This window comes from Cataglyphis hispanica, chromosome 15 (assembly GCF_021464435.1).
Source record: "Cataglyphis hispanica isolate Lineage 1 chromosome 15, ULB_Chis1_1.0, whole genome shotgun sequence".
Classification (NCBI taxonomy): Eukaryota; Metazoa; Arthropoda; class Insecta; order Hymenoptera; family Formicidae; genus Cataglyphis; species Cataglyphis hispanica.
The window spans coordinates 1,410,111-1,428,966 of NC_065968.1; the positions used below are offsets into that span (position 1 = coordinate 1,410,111).

Consider the following 18,856-nt stretch of genomic DNA (forward strand, 5'->3'; position numbering starts at 1 on the left):
TTTCTTATAAAGTTTGTTAATAGCAATTTTTTAACACTGCAAAAATCTTTGTACAGTTCAAAAAAAAGAAAAAAAAATTGCGTAGCACAAATTTATCCTACTTTAATATTATATTTACACGTAAAATAACGTGCATCAATTTTCATTTCCACCCTCACAACAATATCACGTTTCCAATTTGCCAATTTGCCTCGCAATTATGACATTTTCCGAGAGCAGTCATTTCTTATCGTATCTGCGGACGAAACGGGAACTCCATGGAGGCCGGGAGTATTATTTTCAGTTTGCCACGAGTACGTACGCGTATTTGTATTTATTAGGCAGTTGCGCGACTTATCGCGCAGATCCCGAACTAGAATCGGCATTTTACAAAGTGTATCAACGATAACTCAGCTGACTATATATATATATATAATTATTCGATTTCATAATTTAGCTATGTAATAAAAATAATATTTGTTCTTTTTTTTATAATAAAGGAATAAGTTGCTCTCAAACTCATTATTTCAAATCTTGGTATTATCTTAATTTCTTATTAAATAATTTAAATGATAGAAAATCCTCCGAATCCGAGGATTCTATAAGCAACGAGCAATTCTAAAAGTTCCCCTCCAGAAATGGTTAAAGCTCCCGCGACATTTATTGCACAGTCTGTAACAAAGTGCCGAATTTAAGGATTTTGCGAAATACAATTTGAAAAGCATTCTATCGTACAAAATTAGAAACATTTTACCCTCTTTTATGTAACGCGCGACAGTTATTAGCGACGCATTGCGTCGCAAAAATGGAGTCAAATACTCACGACGATTCCCCGAGGTTTTCATTTACTACCATTTATTAAACGATATAATTAGTACTCAATCCCTATGAGACTGCTTTAATCGCGAATCGAGCGATCGATATCGACGGACGAAACAAGAGAGACATTTCGGCTCAGTAACAAATTATATTTTTTACCGTACAAATAAACTGGATAGCTTTACAATTATTTCTACAGGGATCTAGCGATATTCGTACATTATACTCTTTTTCCATTGACTAGACTGAACAGGAATGATATAGCGTCGTGTACAAGAAAACTAGATTGATTATGATGGACGTGTGTAATATATGACTGACTATGATGAGCTGTATCTACTACATCCTTATAGTGCAAAGCTTTCCAAGTGATGTGGCGCGAATAGATTATAGATATACTGCAATATACTGATGCTACTAAGCTTTTCAAAACTGTAAAAAATTTTTTACTTTTTTTTTATCATGATTGCCTGTATCTACGAAGAAGAAAGATGTAAGTTTGAAAACTTTTTCCAGATACATACATTTATTCTTTCTTTTATATTTAGTCAAGAAGTTATATAATTTCAAAATATATAATTACTTTAATGTACATACAAACTTTCGACACTTCTCTACTTTTAAATTTTTCAATGCGAGAGAAAGAGAAAGAAAAAGAAAGAGACTAATAATATGTTATTATTTTAAATATTATTTTATAAATTTATGCTTAATTTATATTATAAATAAATAATCCAATTTAGAAATTATCATTATATTTGTTACTTTAGCAGTAAATTTTTTTTTAAATTTTCTCAAGAATCATATTTAACAAGATATGTTATAGTATAGGGATACAGCCTGATACCATAATTCCCCAATGACTCGTAACCTACCTTGAAACAGTAACTTCTAAGCTAATGACCATAGTTTGATCTAATCGATAAGAGCTTTGAATCGCTTTTGGACTACTGGTTAAATTTTTAATATAAATTAAAAAATAGTCAATTATATCTCGATTTACTTGATTTCATAAAAAAGTACAATGAGAATCAAACTTAAAATAAAATAAAGTTTCACCTGCTGGTGAGCGGGTTTTGCTTTGCATCATATTTAACAAGATTTAAATTGTTTTCCATCGTGTACAGCACGTGTTCGTCTGAATCAATTCGATCTCTGTTTACGGTACAAACATGGGACATGACAGTTCCGCAATTCCGGCGCAACAGATAATATTGTAGATACACTGCACGAAAACACGAGTGTATTCATTTGTAATATCGATAACCCTTCCTTTTTCAATCATAATTAAAAATTATTTTTGTGTCGTTATTTTTCTCGCACGAATACTATTTGAAATTATGACATCGCAAACTGCGTTTCTATTTTTTGTTTCGGTAGCCGTTATCCACGCATATTGATTTTGCGCTTAATTGCATCAATTAATCATCCTTATTATCGATTAAAAAAACATGAAAACACATAATGAAGCAAAATTCATTAAATTGAATTTTTTCATTTACTTTGCTGCTAACAGTAGACTTTTCAAACAATACTTTGATCACTGTCTTCCCATCACATTCTATATAGTTCCTATTTGCAAACGAAATATGCGGATATCATTGGTGTATGATATTCATCTCTCTGTTACAGATAATGTTGCAGACATCTTGTAACAGAATATGAACGGAAATGTTTGCGGAACATTTTCCGCATAATGCGACACGCGGCGATATATTAATCAATACTGCGTTTAGTTCGAAATTAAAAATTAAAGATACGCGATTCTCAATATATCGCAAATTTAATTATTCGCAATATTGTTGTATAAATTCTAAAATTTGATAATATATATTTTAGATAAAAGCCAGTGGGAATCCGAGATTACTGAAATTTTGGCATGTCCTAATCGCGTATCCTATCCGCGTGTTCTACTCGCGTGCCCTGCTCGCGTGCCCTACTTGTGTGCCCTAATGCACCGTATTGCTTCCGTTGGACCAGTTGGACTTACCTTTCGTTGATCCTGGCCATATTCATTCTGACTACATCAAATCAGAAATGTAGCTTTGACCTCTATCGGAGGTCAATGAAGGAGAAACATTCCTTCCATTGCCGGCTCATTATCATCGCCGGTGCATGAGCGTAATTTTGCTCATTTATGGTCGTAAGACATTACGACAGTTTGTCACATGCATTTTAATATGACTTTAATTAATCTAATGCCAAATTATCAATCACAATTAATTGATTGAAATAATAATATATAATCTTATAATATGTAATATTATTTATAATAATATTATATTTAACATATATTATTTATAATAATAATAATAATAATAATAGTTTATATTAAAAGAAAATTAATAATACATTTAAGTGTTTCATATAATTTAATAGATTGATAATTTGGCTTTACATCAATAAATCAAAACTTAATATAAAAATTTAAATCGATGAGCTATGAAAAATTAGGATAAAATTGGCGCAATATAAAAATACGTTATTTTATATAATTAATAAAATTGCTTCTAGCGCCTTTTTTATTAAATATAAATATATATGAATAAAAATTTATCAATTAAAAAAAATATTCTATATTCTTTTCAAATTTTTTTTTAAATTTATACTTTAAATTATATCTGCACTATATATTTTAATGTATATTAAAACAATTTATGAAAACTTATTTGATTTAATTTAATCTAGCTCATCCATTTTGAGGCAACGCATTTATTTACAATCTACGTTTACATTTACAATATCTATGAATCCGTTACCTCAAAATAAAATAAAGTTTGTCACTCACCAGCACTGATGCGCAACAGCGGAGATTTGGTCTTGAGGCTACGTTGTCTGTAACACACAATATAAAGTCCAAATTATAGCAACGCTTAAAATAATTAATATTTAAAGAAATTATTATCGTACGCGATATTATTGTACGTGATACCAAATTTTATATCCGATGCGTATAATAATAAGAAAGTATATAAATATGGAATAATTTTATAAATTCTAAAAAAAACTATTTTTTTTAAATAAAAACTTTTATAGTATGAGTCTCTCTTGTTTAAACTATTTAAATAATGATTCAATGGAATTAATGCAAATGTACGGGATTTATAATAATTAATACAAATAATAATACTCACCCTTGGGTTGCTCCGCCGGTGCCCGATGCCTCTCCTAGGCCTCCTCCTCCTCTCAGATTGATTCACACGCGCGATACATTAAACGGCACTCCCGCACTTTTATTAAAAGATACTTCCGCACTTGTACGCGCGATACTTTCAATGACACTCCCGCACTTTCAAATTTCGCGACGCGAAAACCGTCCGCGGCACGATAAGCCGTCCGCGACACGATGACAGCATTAACCATATGACGAGCCGTCCACGGCGCGATGACAGCAACGACGGCGTTGGGTGCTTGGTTTTCCCCTTCTCAGTAAACCTTTAGAGACCTTAAGGCCCTTAAGGCACCATCCAGGTACTAAGCCCTCCCACCGCGGCAAGGTTACACCCAAGGAGGGTATTATACGTATATAATTTTGTAATATGATATATATATATATATATATATATATATATAATATTACAAAATTATATAACGTAAGATTATATTTGAAAATAAATGATCTATATCACATCCCTTTTTTCTCTCAATTAAAAAAGATGCGATGTAAATATGTTTTAAAAAAATAAACGATATATGCGTTAAGTTATACGATAATTTAGATTGGGTCTCATACACCATTAAAAAAACGAAAAAAAACTGTACAATGTATATATTTTATTATTAATATAGATAGTAGAAATTAATATAGATAGTAAATAGAAATTATTTACCACACATATCTCTCCATCCATCGTCGGATGCTTTCTAGAATCTCCTTTTCTTCTCTTGTTCATCTCTTGTTGTTTACTCATGACATTCACATTCACTCGCAAAAACACAGTTAAGTAATTATAATTAGTCTAATATGTGATACTCGCATACTTTACACCGGCATTTGTGATTGCGGAACAATTACCCGAAACGTATACGCTTTATTACATCGTAAAAGTGAAAACAAAGAACAAGATTTTTAATTTTACACGATGCCAAAATCATGCGCCACTCGTAAGAGTATGCTATTTCTATTATTGAATTATTATTTTTATTTCTTATTTTTATAAGTTAATTAATCGTTAATTATAATATAATAATTATAGCGATTATATTTAATATCTATCACGATCGCGTTTAGAAAAGAAATTCGACGGACCGTCTCACACCACTACTTTACTGCTTTAACATCGCTGTATGAATGACAAAGCTGTAAGTCGTCTTAATAATAGCGCGTTAATGTTTACATTGCCAAGGCTGCCAAGGCCGAACAATGTTATTGACGTTTCGCAGCCGAAAATATTTTGTGTACTATGACGTATACAAACTGAATAATAAATTATATAAATATTTTAAATCAAATTAATTCTTTCATAATTAATTCTTTAATAATAAATTTATTAATATATCACGAAGCTTATCGTTATGTTAATTAATTTGCGATTCGATTATTTTATTATTTCCACATTCTCAATCCGAATCATATTTAAATCAAAAAGTCAAACGAGCATTCAACAAAATATAATTAAACTTTAAGTATTTTTAAAGAATTATTTCTTATAAAGAAGGAGAAAGATCGCGATAAACCAATAATTTATAATTTTGATTCCTGTCACTTCTTGATTACATGTGTTTATATCACGCACGAAATACGCGCCTCGAAATTTATCATTGCGATATAATGACGTATTATTTAAGATGTTATGTAAAAAATAATTAATATTTATCATATGAAATTATATTCCGATATTTGTCACGATCATATTTAAAAAAGGAATTTGACGAAGTGTCTCGCGCTCTACTACCTTACTGTTCGAGTATCGCCGTGCGAATGATAACATGTAAGAAAGGAATTTGAGCATCTCACCCCACTACAGTTCTATTCAAGTGTCTCCGAATAACGAGGCCGTGATATGTAAACAATAGCGCGCCAATGTTTATGTCACGAAGACCGAATATGTTAGGTATCTTAATTCTATTGGAATATTTTACGTAATATAAAATATATATGCAAAATATAAAGTTATTTCAATATTTTAAATTATAGATCTATTATTTAATTTAAATATTAATTATTAATTATGTTATAATAGCAAATAATTTTTGATACTGATCAATCGCGTTTAAAGAAAGAATTATATTATAGGAATTCTATTATCGGACTTTTTATTTTTATTTTTAAAAGCAAACGTGGAAGACGCGCGCGAAGCGTGATAGTAATTAAAATTATAGACAATAAATCCTCTTCCTATACTTTTAGTTGTAGAAAATATTTTTGCAATTAAAAATTATATGATATCTAGTACTAGCGATAATATGATGTTAAAATTAATTTACGAAATATTTATTGCATACGTTTTAAAGATAGTTCTGTATTAAGAATTGGAGAAATATTGTTTCTTTGAAATATTGTTTATAAATTATCCTATACTTTGATATTTTTTTAGAATCATTACGGAAACCACATCCTCGCAATACGAAATATTATGTGCAAGCTGCTGCAGCTCGTTACTAGTCACAACTAATTAACGCTGCGAACGCAACAAGTTCCTCTTTCCGTTTTCACCCTTACTTCGGTTCTCATAAATTCGCGACCGTAATCGGTTCCTCAGGGGATGCAAGAGCACAAAATTGCTCTCTATTGTAAAATGAGCGGCAAATTGTGACGTCAAAATTGAGTTTAAGCTCCGGGTTAATGTATCATTATAGCCATCGAGACCTGTTCTTCGAGAATAAAAAGCAGCACTTTTTAGTGTGACAAAAGGCACACTTATCAGTGCCATGTATAAAATATATCCTAAGACTTGAATATTGTTCATAGACTATGCAAAAAATTTATTTTACGTATTCTGGCAATTTGTTTCCGAATCTACTTATATTAATGTTAAGCGTAAAAAATGTTCAAATTTATTTTTCAAATTTTAAAGAAAGAAAGGACAAAACTTTTTGTAGATTCAATTAATCCGTAAATTTGTGTCAAGTTTGCAACAGTTATTTTAAGGACGCTCTATGAGATACAGTGATAATGAATTAATTAAAATTTTACTAACTATATATATTCTTTTTTTATTTTTCTCAAGTGAACAGACACCGTATAATATGAAAACTGGAGCTGGTCATAACGTAAAAAGGCAGTTTTTTCGATCATACGTTCGTACAAATTTTTTTCACCGCTTAAATGAGTGCATTGTCCACAAACAATGTCCACGGTTTATGTAAGCTATACTCTGCAAAACGGTGCGCATCCGATACCCGCATATCCTCAACGCAACCGTACTCAAACCTTAATTTATGGCGGCTTAATGCCAAACAAATAAACTCGCTCGCGTTGCAAATTTACTTCCGGCTTGCGCGGCAGTCATGGTCACCGCCGGGATAAACATCCCCTTTTATTAGTTTTCGTGCCCACAATCGAGGAACCGAAAGCGAAGGGGGATGAAGTTGTTACCCTCCTCTCCGAGCTGGTAAAGCACAAAGAGAAAGAGGGAGAAAGAGAGAGAGAGAGAGAGAGAGAGAGAGAGAGAGAAAGAGAGAAATAGAGAGAGGAAGGAATAAAGTGCGCTTTGCTTTTCCCTTTTTGCCGGACCCTTTTTGTTACGCGCACCACACTCGAAGGATTTATTGGTGCCGGGTTACCTGTCGGTCCTCTCTCTTTCTCCCGTGATAACCGCGCCCGGTTATTTCCCTTTTTTGCGCGACTCACGGTGTCGCTTTAAACCCGACCAACTGATAGGAATTTGAAATATTTTGCATACCGGATTTCGATCATGTGCGATACGCAGGAGTTGCAATTATACTATGAAGATCAGCATTGCCGGTAATAAATCGCGAGCGGAATAAGGGTGCATGTCATTAACCTAATTCTTTTTTGCTCCTCTTTTAGAGGTTTTTTTCTCTTGTTGCAGCAAGCCGGAATATTAAAAGACATTCTAGAAAGATGCGAGACGGTGTCTGAAGACGGCTCACTTCTTTCTTTCTGCCATTTTCTTTTTGAATGGCGGACTGAGACTCGGCAAGCTTCCAGAAGCCTGTTGGACTGAGTTTTAAAAGTTTTACTCACCAGTGGAGACGCGAGGAATGATGGTATTGAGACTGCGGAAAATGTCGAGGTCCAGAATCAATGAGGCTTCTTGCGATCAATTGGTAATTCTCATCAGTAACCTGAAATATCAATTTTTAATATTAATTATTAATATTTCTTTTTGTGATATTAACAGCTCACGCAGTGAATTGAAACCGCAAAGTAAAAAATAAATTATTGTTTACAATAATTTATGTACTGTTAAAGTTTTTAAATTATATGTTGTAACATATCATATACATATTATATTTATGTTAATTTCAAAAATAATGCAGTCACTTTTTTGAGTGTGTCGAATATAGATTAAGGCGAATGTCGAATATAGATAAGAAAAAAACATGAAATCCAAAATAACTCGTTTGAAATGTGACTTACACCATAATAATCTACAAAAGCTATGCTACAAAGAAATTTGCAAATTTTTAATTTATTGATAATCAAGAAAAGAATTATATATTTCAACACTCGATCAAGTATCTATTAGTCATTTTGCTATAATTTAAATACTATTGTGAATTATATAAAAAAAATTAAGTTGTTAATAATATAATTTAATAATTTTATGATATAATAATGTAATAATTTTATAATTGTAATATATTTAAAATATCACATAATATATAATATGCATAAATGAAAATTCATCCAACATTATAAATTATTGAAATATGTTATATGACATTAATTTAAATAATATTTATACTTAGAGTTAGAATGTGAGAGAGAAGAAAAAAGCTTTTTCGCATCCATTTAATAAACTTTTCTGTAAAATAACGTATGTAATGTATTTAACTTATAAATAGTTATTTTTTGAATGTTTCTTTCTTTTAAACACAAATCATTAACAACATTGTGTATGTAACTCTACAAACTTAGAAAAACTGAAATAATAAAGCTTTTCATGTATCTTCCTTCCGGTTCGTCGGAAGCGACACAGCAAAGACCTTAGTTAAGTAATTTGCGACAGTGTACAAACTTTATCTTTATGACGGCCCTTTGTAACTCACTACCAATTAATGCGCTAGTGAGTATCTCTAAAGTCGTACGCAAACTAAAATATGTCTAAACTAAAATAGCGTTCCATTAGATCTTATCATCATTAAAATATTGCTGCGAGATATTGCATAATAACTTAAGTCTGATCTAGCTATAAATGTAATACCCTTCTTCAGATTATTCTCCTAGGAAAACACTAACTGAAACCGTTAAATACTAGATTAAATATTAGATTATGAAGCTGAATGTTAAAGACAATAAGCGCTAATTATCTAATAATATTAATGGAAAATCGCTTTTCTTATTATAAAAATAAAAATATCGATAATTTTTTAATTTTTTAATATACATATAATATGCAAATTAATAATAAACGGATACAGGATTAGAATCATTGCATAATATTCTTGTTCAAAAGAAAATTAAATAAATACTCTTATGTCAAAGAAATTATTATTAAAATTGAAATTGTTGTAGATATCAAATTCAACAGAAATGTAATTCAACAGTTCAAAGAAAAGGAGTCTCAACTATTGGTAAATAGAACTTTTGGAATCGGGTTTATGTCATACAAATTAATAAAAATAAATTTTTGATGTGACCCGGAAATATATTATTAACACAATTAAAAATTTCACTTTCCGTAGAATTGGTAATTAATCGAGTTCTGTACCATCGAAAATCAATATCTGTCATCCATGTCAAAATCTAAAACCTAATATCGCGTGTAATCAATACTATTCTATGATATTAAAAATAAATGCTTGCAATTTTATTAAAGAGCAATAATTTCTCTAATTTTTAATTCCACAGTTTTGAGAATATTTATAAGTATCATTTAAATACACACGTATTCTAAAAGCATTTTCAATTTGTTTAATATATATATTTTACTATATATAAATATTATATATAAGAAATAATAATTATATATAATTAAATATTATAAGAAATAATAAAGAAATAAATTTATTAAAAAGAGAAAAAGAGAGAGAAAAATATCGTCGAGATGAATTTATAATTATTCTTTACATGTAAAATCTTGTAAAAATTTATAAAATCGTGCAACACTCACATATAAAGCTGAGTAATAATAAATTTATGAAATTTACGAAAAAAAAAAAGACCGAGGAAATATATGGAAGTCATAAATAAGAGTCGATAAAACTCATTTCCTTACTCTGCGCGCAATAGCATAGCATAACTATTCCACTCAGAAGTGACGATGTGAACAGGAAGTATAGTAATTTGAATTCCTTCACGTTCTTTCTCTCTATGTGAAATACCGTCAAGGCGTACGCGAAAGTAACGCGAATTCGCATGATTTTGATTCTTGTGATTGACAGGTCAATTTCACTTTAAAAAATGTTTTGTTTCCAATAAGAAATCTTATTTCTGAAGATCGATTCATATGTTATATACGTTACGGACAGTATCCGTTAATCTTAGCAAATAATCGAAATCGTGTCACGGAAATAGGATTGCTACTACCTTGAAGTGACAGCCCGCAGATATATCTGGAATAACGATCGATTGCATGCCGCATAATCTAGAGCGAAAATTGTAAAAGCGAATGTTTAATTAACCCAGGTAGCGCAATTTTGATGTGCATTTTCTGTCTGGAAGAGAAGTAACTTTACAATAAAAAATACAAAATTTCTTACGTAATATTGCACTATAACGAATCCCCAAGATTATAATTAATTTTAAATTTTAATTTGAAATAATCGTAATGAATATCGTGTTCTATATGAGATTTAGAAATTTAAAAATGATACGAGTATACACCGACATAAAGATGCACTAGATATTTGCTATATGTGAATTAATAAAAATGATGATGAGAATAGAAGATTGCAAAAAAATTTAATAGTGTTTTCGATTGAACGGATTTCGACGCAAGGTTAATTAATGATGTCGTTGCATCGTCTTCGCTAATAAAAGGCTTAAATTCATAATAAAATAATGATTAATTGATCTGGAATGGACCAAAATCCGTTCACTCGAAAACGCTATAAATGTGTTGAGAAGACACGTACCTTTTTTGCACTTATCAACACATCCCTTTTCATTCTGGTGTATAATGATACAGTATGATGCTTTAGTAAAGTGGAAGTAATGACTGTGTAATAAAATTACCATTGACTTGACTCGTAAATTTGTGAAAATCTAATTTATATCAGAGAGAAATCCGTGAGCGTGACTATGTCGCCGTTTTCGTTACAAATTTGAATTTTTCGTATGGCAGCGCCATCACATTTACTTTTGCTGGGAGTTGGAATTATTTTAAAAATGACGATTTTACCGGCAGTATATCGATAAGTTGTGATATATGATGGCGCTGCTATGCGAGAGAATTGTCATATGGTTATATCGAAAATGTCAGAGCATGATCATCCTGGTTTCAACTTATCAAAATAACTCTTTTTTTTTATGAGAAATAGAAAGATTTAACTATTTGTTATAAAATTTTCGAGCTCTGATATTTTAAAAATGGAGAAAAATATCAGCAAGATACTTGATATATCTTGGAGATTCGGAGGTGAGATTCTTATTGTTCAATATTAATATTTATCGTATTTTTAGGAAGATATGTATACTTCACATATCCTTCACATTAAATCTTAAATATATTGCATGGAATAAATATCTCAATTTCTATTAAATGCTTTAATAGAAATTCTATTTTCCATTTATTGTGTTATTTATTATATTTATAAATACAATATGTATATATAATATATATATTGGCACTCTACAAATTTTAAGTATCATATTTAATAATATTGTCAATCAACATCAAAATATTTTTTTTCTGTCGAAATTATATATGTTATAAGCTAATAAGCTTTAATAATAAATAATAATATATAGTTTGTGATATATGAACCACAAATATTCTTTTTTTACAGTGTAATTTTTTAAAATGATTTTGATAATGATTGTATAATGCTAGTAATATTAAACATTAAAGAATAATAATGCCATGCTTATTTTTATTCTTTATAGTAACTGCAGCAAGTAACGATTCCGACAATGTTGCAAAGTCATTTCTGCAACTTAAATTACGTCTTGATAATAATGGTAAAATCAAGAATGTATTTACTGAAATGACAATAGGGCAATTTTATAAATTTCTACATGATTTACAAAAAGCAAAATGTAATCTTGATTTGTTACTATAAGCAAATATATATGTATTAAAATAATATTTTATTTAATTATTTTGTTAAAGAATATAATTTTTACAAATTTACAAATAAAATTGTTTTCATATATAAAAGTTTTTTTAATTTATCTCTTTCTCTCTCTCTCTGACAAAAGATAATACTTTTGTAACATTTCTTAAATAACATTCATATTGGTGATTAATAATTAACTTAAAACTTACAGTATATGGCTCAGTTTAATTACTCAAAAATTAGTAATTATATCATATAGGAGATTTTACATATTAATAAATACATTTAAATCTGGATCTGCCAACTACCTATTTAAACAGAATATCTTTTAATAACCTTGATAAGTATAAGAATTTTTACTTTTCATTTTCTCTTTTGCCAATATTTTCAATTAATTTTATATTTTACTTAAAAATAAAATAATATTGATAAAATAGCGCATTCTAAATTATAATACCTCTTATAATTTATTTTCAAGAAGAAAAAAATATTCAGGTAGATTCTATTATATTACATGTAACATATAAATATATTTTCAACAAATAGTCAAATAAATGAAAGAGGAACTTGACAAGATTGGATAATTTCTTTGTTAGCTATAATAGATCTCTTATAAACAAATTGGAATTTATTATCAAATCTTTAAAAAATATTTGGTTTCAAATGTAATAAAGTAGAATAAGAGAGAATCATAGATTATTATAAATATTAACAACATGTATAAATAATAATTATTCAAATATCTAACAAGCAATATTCATAAATATCATATCTTTTTTAAGACATAAAATATGACTACTATAGATGCTTACTGCTATAAGTACATTACTCCTATAAGTTCTTTTTTCATTCTACTAAAAAGTTAATTAACATAAAAGCTTATACCTTAAGAGATTATTAATCCTCCCTTTTTTAGAAAAATATATACAGATTATTTACACTTATGTTATGTGTTTTTGAACAATTCCACACGTAATCTTTGAAGTACTTGGTATCACTATTTAGTAATAAAAAAATATTATATAATTTATTATTATATTCCATTGAAACACAGATAATGGTAATATCAATATCTGCCCAAATCTTTCAAACTGTAGATTTTGTTGTGAAGAATGTATCTGAAAGCAATATAAAATGAATTTTATAATCAAGTATACACACAAATATCTATATCTATGTGAAGCTATATATATATATATTATATATATATATATATATATATATATATATATATATATATATATGATTTATAGATATATAAATAGTAATATAATATAAATGCGACAGGTTTTATAATAGACAAAATGAATATGTGTCAATAGCAAGTACAAAAGTGAGAAATTTATTTATTTTTCAATAATATATACATTCATGGTTAACCATCTGTATTTCCCGGTTTAATAAAATCATGCAGTCATCACAATCAGAGAAGTTTTATGAAATAATTTAACAATATTAAAATATTATACTTTACAACAATAAATGTTTTTATATAAAAAAACAACATGCATTTTGTTAACTACCAATAAAGATATTTACAAGATATTTATATATACATATATGTGATATAAAACTTGCAAAGATCTATATGTAATGATTCTAAAGTATGAAATTGTTAAAATATAATCTGTAAAATATTTATTGTTGATATACTATCTCTGGAATGACTTCGTGAGTGAATTGATCATTATAAATTATGTTATATTTTGTATATATTAACAATGTAACTTTATGAAAAAAAAAAATAAATATTTGCTATGTTCTGTGTGAAAAAAAGGAATAATTCAGATATATAAAATTCGCCTTCATTTTAATACTGTACTAAAATACTATTAAAGATATTATTGAATCAGTGAAAATAATATACAACCCATATATCAAGAGCATTCCAAGTAATAAATATATCAATAGCATATATTTAAGAGACAATTTAACATAGTGTAAATATATTCAATTCTTGGTCAAAATTCTCGCATTTGAACAATCATATGAGAATAGATACTCATTTGGAAAAATTTAGTTGTATGAAAAGGTAATGTGACAGGATTCACAGTTCTAAAAGTCTTTCGTCTATGAAAAAATGGACTAAATACAGCACCTCTTTGGTTATTAGGCTCTGCTAATGCTAGCGCAGGATTTGTTTGTTCAGATGATGAACTTTCTTGTAATTTTAATGTGCCGAGTTGTTGAAAGGACTTGCCTCTTTCTGCTTTTTGCTGGATACACTCTAACACTGGTTGAATAGCACCGAGCAATGGTCGTTTGGATGAGTCTCCAGACCAGCATTGTTCCATTAGCGTCCAACATTCTTCATCAAAATGTGGCAACCTTTCAGGTCTAAGACCTAATATATGAATAATGCATTTAATATTCTACATTACTTGTATGCAATAGCATGTATGCAATATATCAGTTGAGACAAACAAATAAATTAAAATCAAATTATCCTATAGCACTCAAATTAGCCAAGATTAATGAATCAAGATTAAGTTTGTCACTATTGTATTTAATTATTTTTGAGGTTTATAATATAGGCATTTCAATGTCGGTTTTTACTTATGTTGAATATAATACAAAATCGGTGTTTTTAGTTAATGAAATTAATTTTTTTGAATATATAACTTATAATGTTGTTAATTTTTTCATTAGAATGTTTATAAAACTTTGAATGGAATAAATAGAAATAAATCAAACTGCATATATAATAAAGTATTACCTTTCAATACATTAGCCCATAATTGCTCCTTATTATGAAATTGTTCAAATGCATATGGCAACCGAACCTTCCCAGCACATATATACCAAAACAAAATGCCGAAAGCATAGACATCGACACTACTATCATAATGACCAGACAGAAGTTCTGGTGCCATGTGAATTGGTGTTCCCACAATACTCCCCGACATCATAGCTTCGGTAATACAAAACCCGAGATCAGTTAATTGAGCTCTGTTTTCCATATCAAGTAAGACATTCTTTAATTTGATGTCTCGATGAACTAGACCTTGCGAATGAAGATAGCGTATTCCTTCTAACACATCTATTGCTATTTGTATACGTTCCAACCATGTAAGACCAGCGTGTATACCACAGTACAAATCACGGCTCAACCGATCGGTGATTAAGAGAACTGCAGCGCCTAATCCAAATCCACCTCCGTATGATTGATCTATGACCGATCCGCGAAGCTTCACTATCCTTTTATGATCCGGTATTGATCTAGTATAGTAAACTTCCATCGCAAGATCGTTCCAATGTCTCTCATCCGGTGGAACAACAGATTTTACGGCACATGGCCCTGGTGCTCCGCCCCAACCTTCGCATGCAAATACCACACCGTATTGTCCTCTGCCAATCTCCTTGCTATAATGAGGAACTCCAAAACGAATCGCATCCATCATTGACGTGGATTCTAATGCAAGTTTGGCTAGTTTGGGCGCGTGGTATTTTCGTATAGCTATCCTCTGCTCTTCGGTCCTCTCTAGTTTCCCCGAGTAATAATTCTCCAGAGATCTTAGGGCAGTCTGAAAAGCGTCATGCGATGATTTTAATTTATCTTTGAACTGTGTAGAAATTGCCCTTGCTAATCTTGCTGCTGATAAAGAATTTAAAATATCAATAGTAATTTTCCTCCTCCAAGCAGCGTTTAGAGTCGGGGTGGGTGTCCACGGTAGCGGTAAGGATTTAAAGAGCTGTCTCAATCTTTCCAAGAATGAATGCACTAAAGATGGTGATGAATTGTGTAATTCTACATTGTATGCTGCAGAAAGTATTTGTTTTAAGGCATCGCTAGCTAACAGACTACTGTCGTGTTCATAAGTCTTTTCGAGACTTATTAGGCAACGTTGAAGAGTTCCGATAAAAGTCTCTCGAAGACAATTAACCGAATTAACGAGTTTCTTTGCGACTTTTTCGCCCAAACGACCCAGCACGAATCGCTGAACTTCCGACGTCGCGGCGCGAACAGTAACTGTCCATTCTATTTGTTCATTATTGTCGGCAAGAACAGTTTGATACTGGGAAAAATCACTGGTAGATTTTGATATATCGTCTTTCATTTCCTGAATAATACATTGTATTAATTCTGTTAATTCCATTTGCTGCTCATTAACAACCTTCATTAGATTAGCATAAAGTTCATTTTCTTTTTGTTGGGCGTACTGTATTCTTCTAGGAGTGATCTGTATTTTTCGTGCCATGTCAAATGCACTTAAAATAAATTTACGTAGACTTGTCGTGTGTATTTCATTCAAATACGTGCTGGCATTAATCAGATAACTTTGCAAGCAGCCACATGTAAAATGTAAAACGCGGTCTGTCTTTTTGCATGAATCCACTAGATCGCTCGAGTTTTTAACGTATTGCTCGCCGACAAGCCATGTTAATTGGTGAACTTCCACAGACTCTTCCATGCCTAGAAATCCTAAATTGCTTAATTGATCTAGCCACCTTAGACCAAGTGAATTCATTTTGTCAATATTAATACTATCGTTACTCTTGGATTCAGTAGAAATACTTGGCACTTCTGTCCGACTTTGCAAACTATGTTGCTCAGATTCAGTTAAGTCTGCATCTGTGCCATCCAATGAAATATTCGCTAATGAAGATATGAATAAAATTGGGTTATATGGATAAGTTTCTTTCAAATCTCTCAATTCTTCCAAATTTTCCTCAGTCAATGGTTGCTCCCCAAGAGCATAAAGAAATATAGGTAAAATTTTGAGTAAATTTTTAGCAAGAGTTTTTACCACGCCATTATTTGGAACAACAAATATTTGAACACCTTCTTTCAATATTGCTTGATTTAATTTCACTTCCAGTACTGTTGGACAATTGATATCTTCACCTATTGACTTTGCTAGATCTTCGATGGGAAGTGTGGTCCATGATTCTTCATTGGCTCGTAATGTTTCAACTATTTCATATTCTAAACCTAATGTGAGACTAACATGATTCGTATGACCATATGTAATCTTGATCCATCTCCATGAATCATTAGATAATGGCAAAATATCAGTGGAAAGTAATTTATTGACCAGTGAAGCTTTGGATTTATTATCTTGCCCAAAGATGACTATTGCTGGAGAGTTATTAAGAAGGTGTGTCACTCTATTCAAGATCAAAGGAGGCAATAATTCCTCAATAATATTCTCTGTAAGAAATATTTGTGTATGTTAATTGATAATTGCATGCTTGTAATTTTTTATTTAAATTTTAAATATATGCATGAATAATTACCTCCAGGAAAAAAATTTTCAAGTTTTATGAGTTCTAATGTACGTTGTGTCTCCTCAAATATATGACGTAATTGATTCCTATTCCGCTGATATTTCCTGAATTCTTGTGGTAAATTACTTACCATTTTTCTCACATTACTTTAGTTATTTATGTATTCCACAAAATGCTCATGCCCTATCAACATTAATACACAATGTATCAACAAACAAAAAAATTTTTTTAAATATATTTTCATGTGTAAAATCTCAGATTTGAAAATGCAATTATTGTGATAAAATAAAATAAATACTATTTAAATTGATATATTTTCTTAATTTCAAATTAAACATTATATAGCAGTGTAAATAAATTATTTATTGGCCTCATTAGCATTAGACAAGCATATATATACGAAGATATAAACTATAGATATAAAAGATGTATTAAAGTTTGAATCATGTCTAAGAATAGAGAATGTTAGAAAACATTCGTGTACAGAAATAGATTAAAAATCAATTTCGCATCAATGTCTCGCATTTTACCGGATAAACAATGACGAATCGAAATAAGAACTCTTTTCGATAATAAACTACTCGTGATAATCCGTTCCATGCTTTGTTATCCCATGATTGGAATATCGGGAGTATATAGGATCGCGACATTGTTTATATGCGTGAAAGCAGGTTAATTGAGACTACGCGAGCGATCACTGAACCCATAGTTTTTGCTCACCAGAATATGATTTTTTGCTATCACAGCCATATGAATGCGAAGAAGATTGCCGTTCGTGTAGGTCATCCGAGTGCAAGTAATCCGTATGATAGCTCACGCAAGATCGTCGCGTATCGCGTACCGATGAGCCGTACATCGACGACGCATGCTGCTGATTTATGCTGACTGAAGACTGAACTCAAATTAAGTTCAGCTACTTTGAGCAGATGTATCGACGGGATGACGCAAATCAATCTTTCGCGAAAAGAAAACACAACGAATAATTATATATGTACGATAAATTGCATACATTATGCTTTATTTATACACACGTGCCCGCGATATTCTCATCCGCACCGCGCTTTTTCCCTTCATGAAAATTATGATAAGTATATGCACATATATGATAGAAGTCATTTATTAAATTATAAAATGAGAATTATTTATGAGAGAAAAGAAAACACGTGGTATCGTGCGATTAACTCTTGACAATCAGCTGTCATATTACTGGAATTCTAGTTATCTAGTAGGTTTCTTTTTTTTTATTTCAATTACGCTTGTTTCATTAATACTTATGAAAGACACATACTTATATTACATAAACTTTCATACATATTTTTATAAAAGTTTTTTTATATAAACACAAGTTTATGAAAAATATTAAATTTGTATGACAATCTATAAAAATCGCAAAATATATGTTTATGGATAAACACTTAATATTTCGTAATTTTGTAACTTTTAAATAATCTCATTTACTTTTTTGAGATCCATTTTTACA

At 30.1% G+C, this 18,856-nt stretch overlaps 2 protein-coding genes across 5 annotated transcripts in view; both read right to left on the reverse strand.

Annotated features, from left to right (window-relative positions):
- The window catches only part of LOC126855310 (lachesin-like), a 91,683-nt gene extending 88,060 nt beyond the window's left edge, over positions 1 to 3,623 (reverse strand). The window contains exon 1 of the mRNA XM_050602850.1: positions 3,587 to 3,623. The gene's annotated coding sequence lies outside the window, so the exon portion shown is untranslated. The remainder of the gene's footprint in view (positions 1 to 3,586) is intronic.
- An 8,556-nt stretch (positions 3,624 to 12,179) lies between these two features.
- Positions 12,180 to 18,546, reverse strand: LOC126855290 (dual serine/threonine and tyrosine protein kinase-like). Of its 4 annotated transcripts, none has more exons than XM_050602777.1 (5): positions 18,097 to 18,479; positions 17,386 to 17,559; positions 14,864 to 17,299; positions 14,246 to 14,491; positions 12,180 to 13,265 (listed from the first exon to the last, which is right to left on the reverse strand). In XM_050602777.1, exons 2-5 carry the CDS (start codon positions 17,507 to 17,509, stop codon positions 13,234 to 13,236), a joined length of 2,838 nt encoding a protein of 945 aa, XP_050458734.1. In that variant the 5' UTR covers positions 17,510 to 17,559; positions 18,097 to 18,479; the 3' UTR covers positions 12,180 to 13,233. The 4 variants fall into 4 exon arrangements, with proteins under 4 accessions (XP_050458734.1, XP_050458735.1, XP_050458733.1 ...); XM_050602778.1 differs by having other exon boundaries at positions 12,181 to 13,265; positions 14,348 to 14,491; positions 18,097 to 18,478; XM_050602776.1 differs by lacking the exon at positions 12,180 to 13,265 and having other exon boundaries at positions 13,469 to 14,491; positions 18,097 to 18,330; positions 18,408 to 18,546.
- Between the last annotated feature and the right edge of the window lie 310 nt (positions 18,547 to 18,856).

Bases quoted from the DNA above. Each gene is read 5' to 3' on its own strand.
- LOC126855290 (XM_050602776.1), bottom strand. From the start codon at position 17,509: ATGGTAAGTAATTTACCACAAGAATTCAGGAAATATCAGCGGAATAGG. The intron at 17,300-17,385 runs GTAATTATTCAT...TATTTCTTACAG, and splicing joins TGAAAATTTTTTTCCTGGAG to AGAATATTATTGAGGAATTA. The intron at 14,492-14,863 runs GTAATACTTTAT...TTCATATATTAG, and splicing joins ATGGGCTAATGTATTGAAAG to GTCTTAGACCTGAAAGGTTG.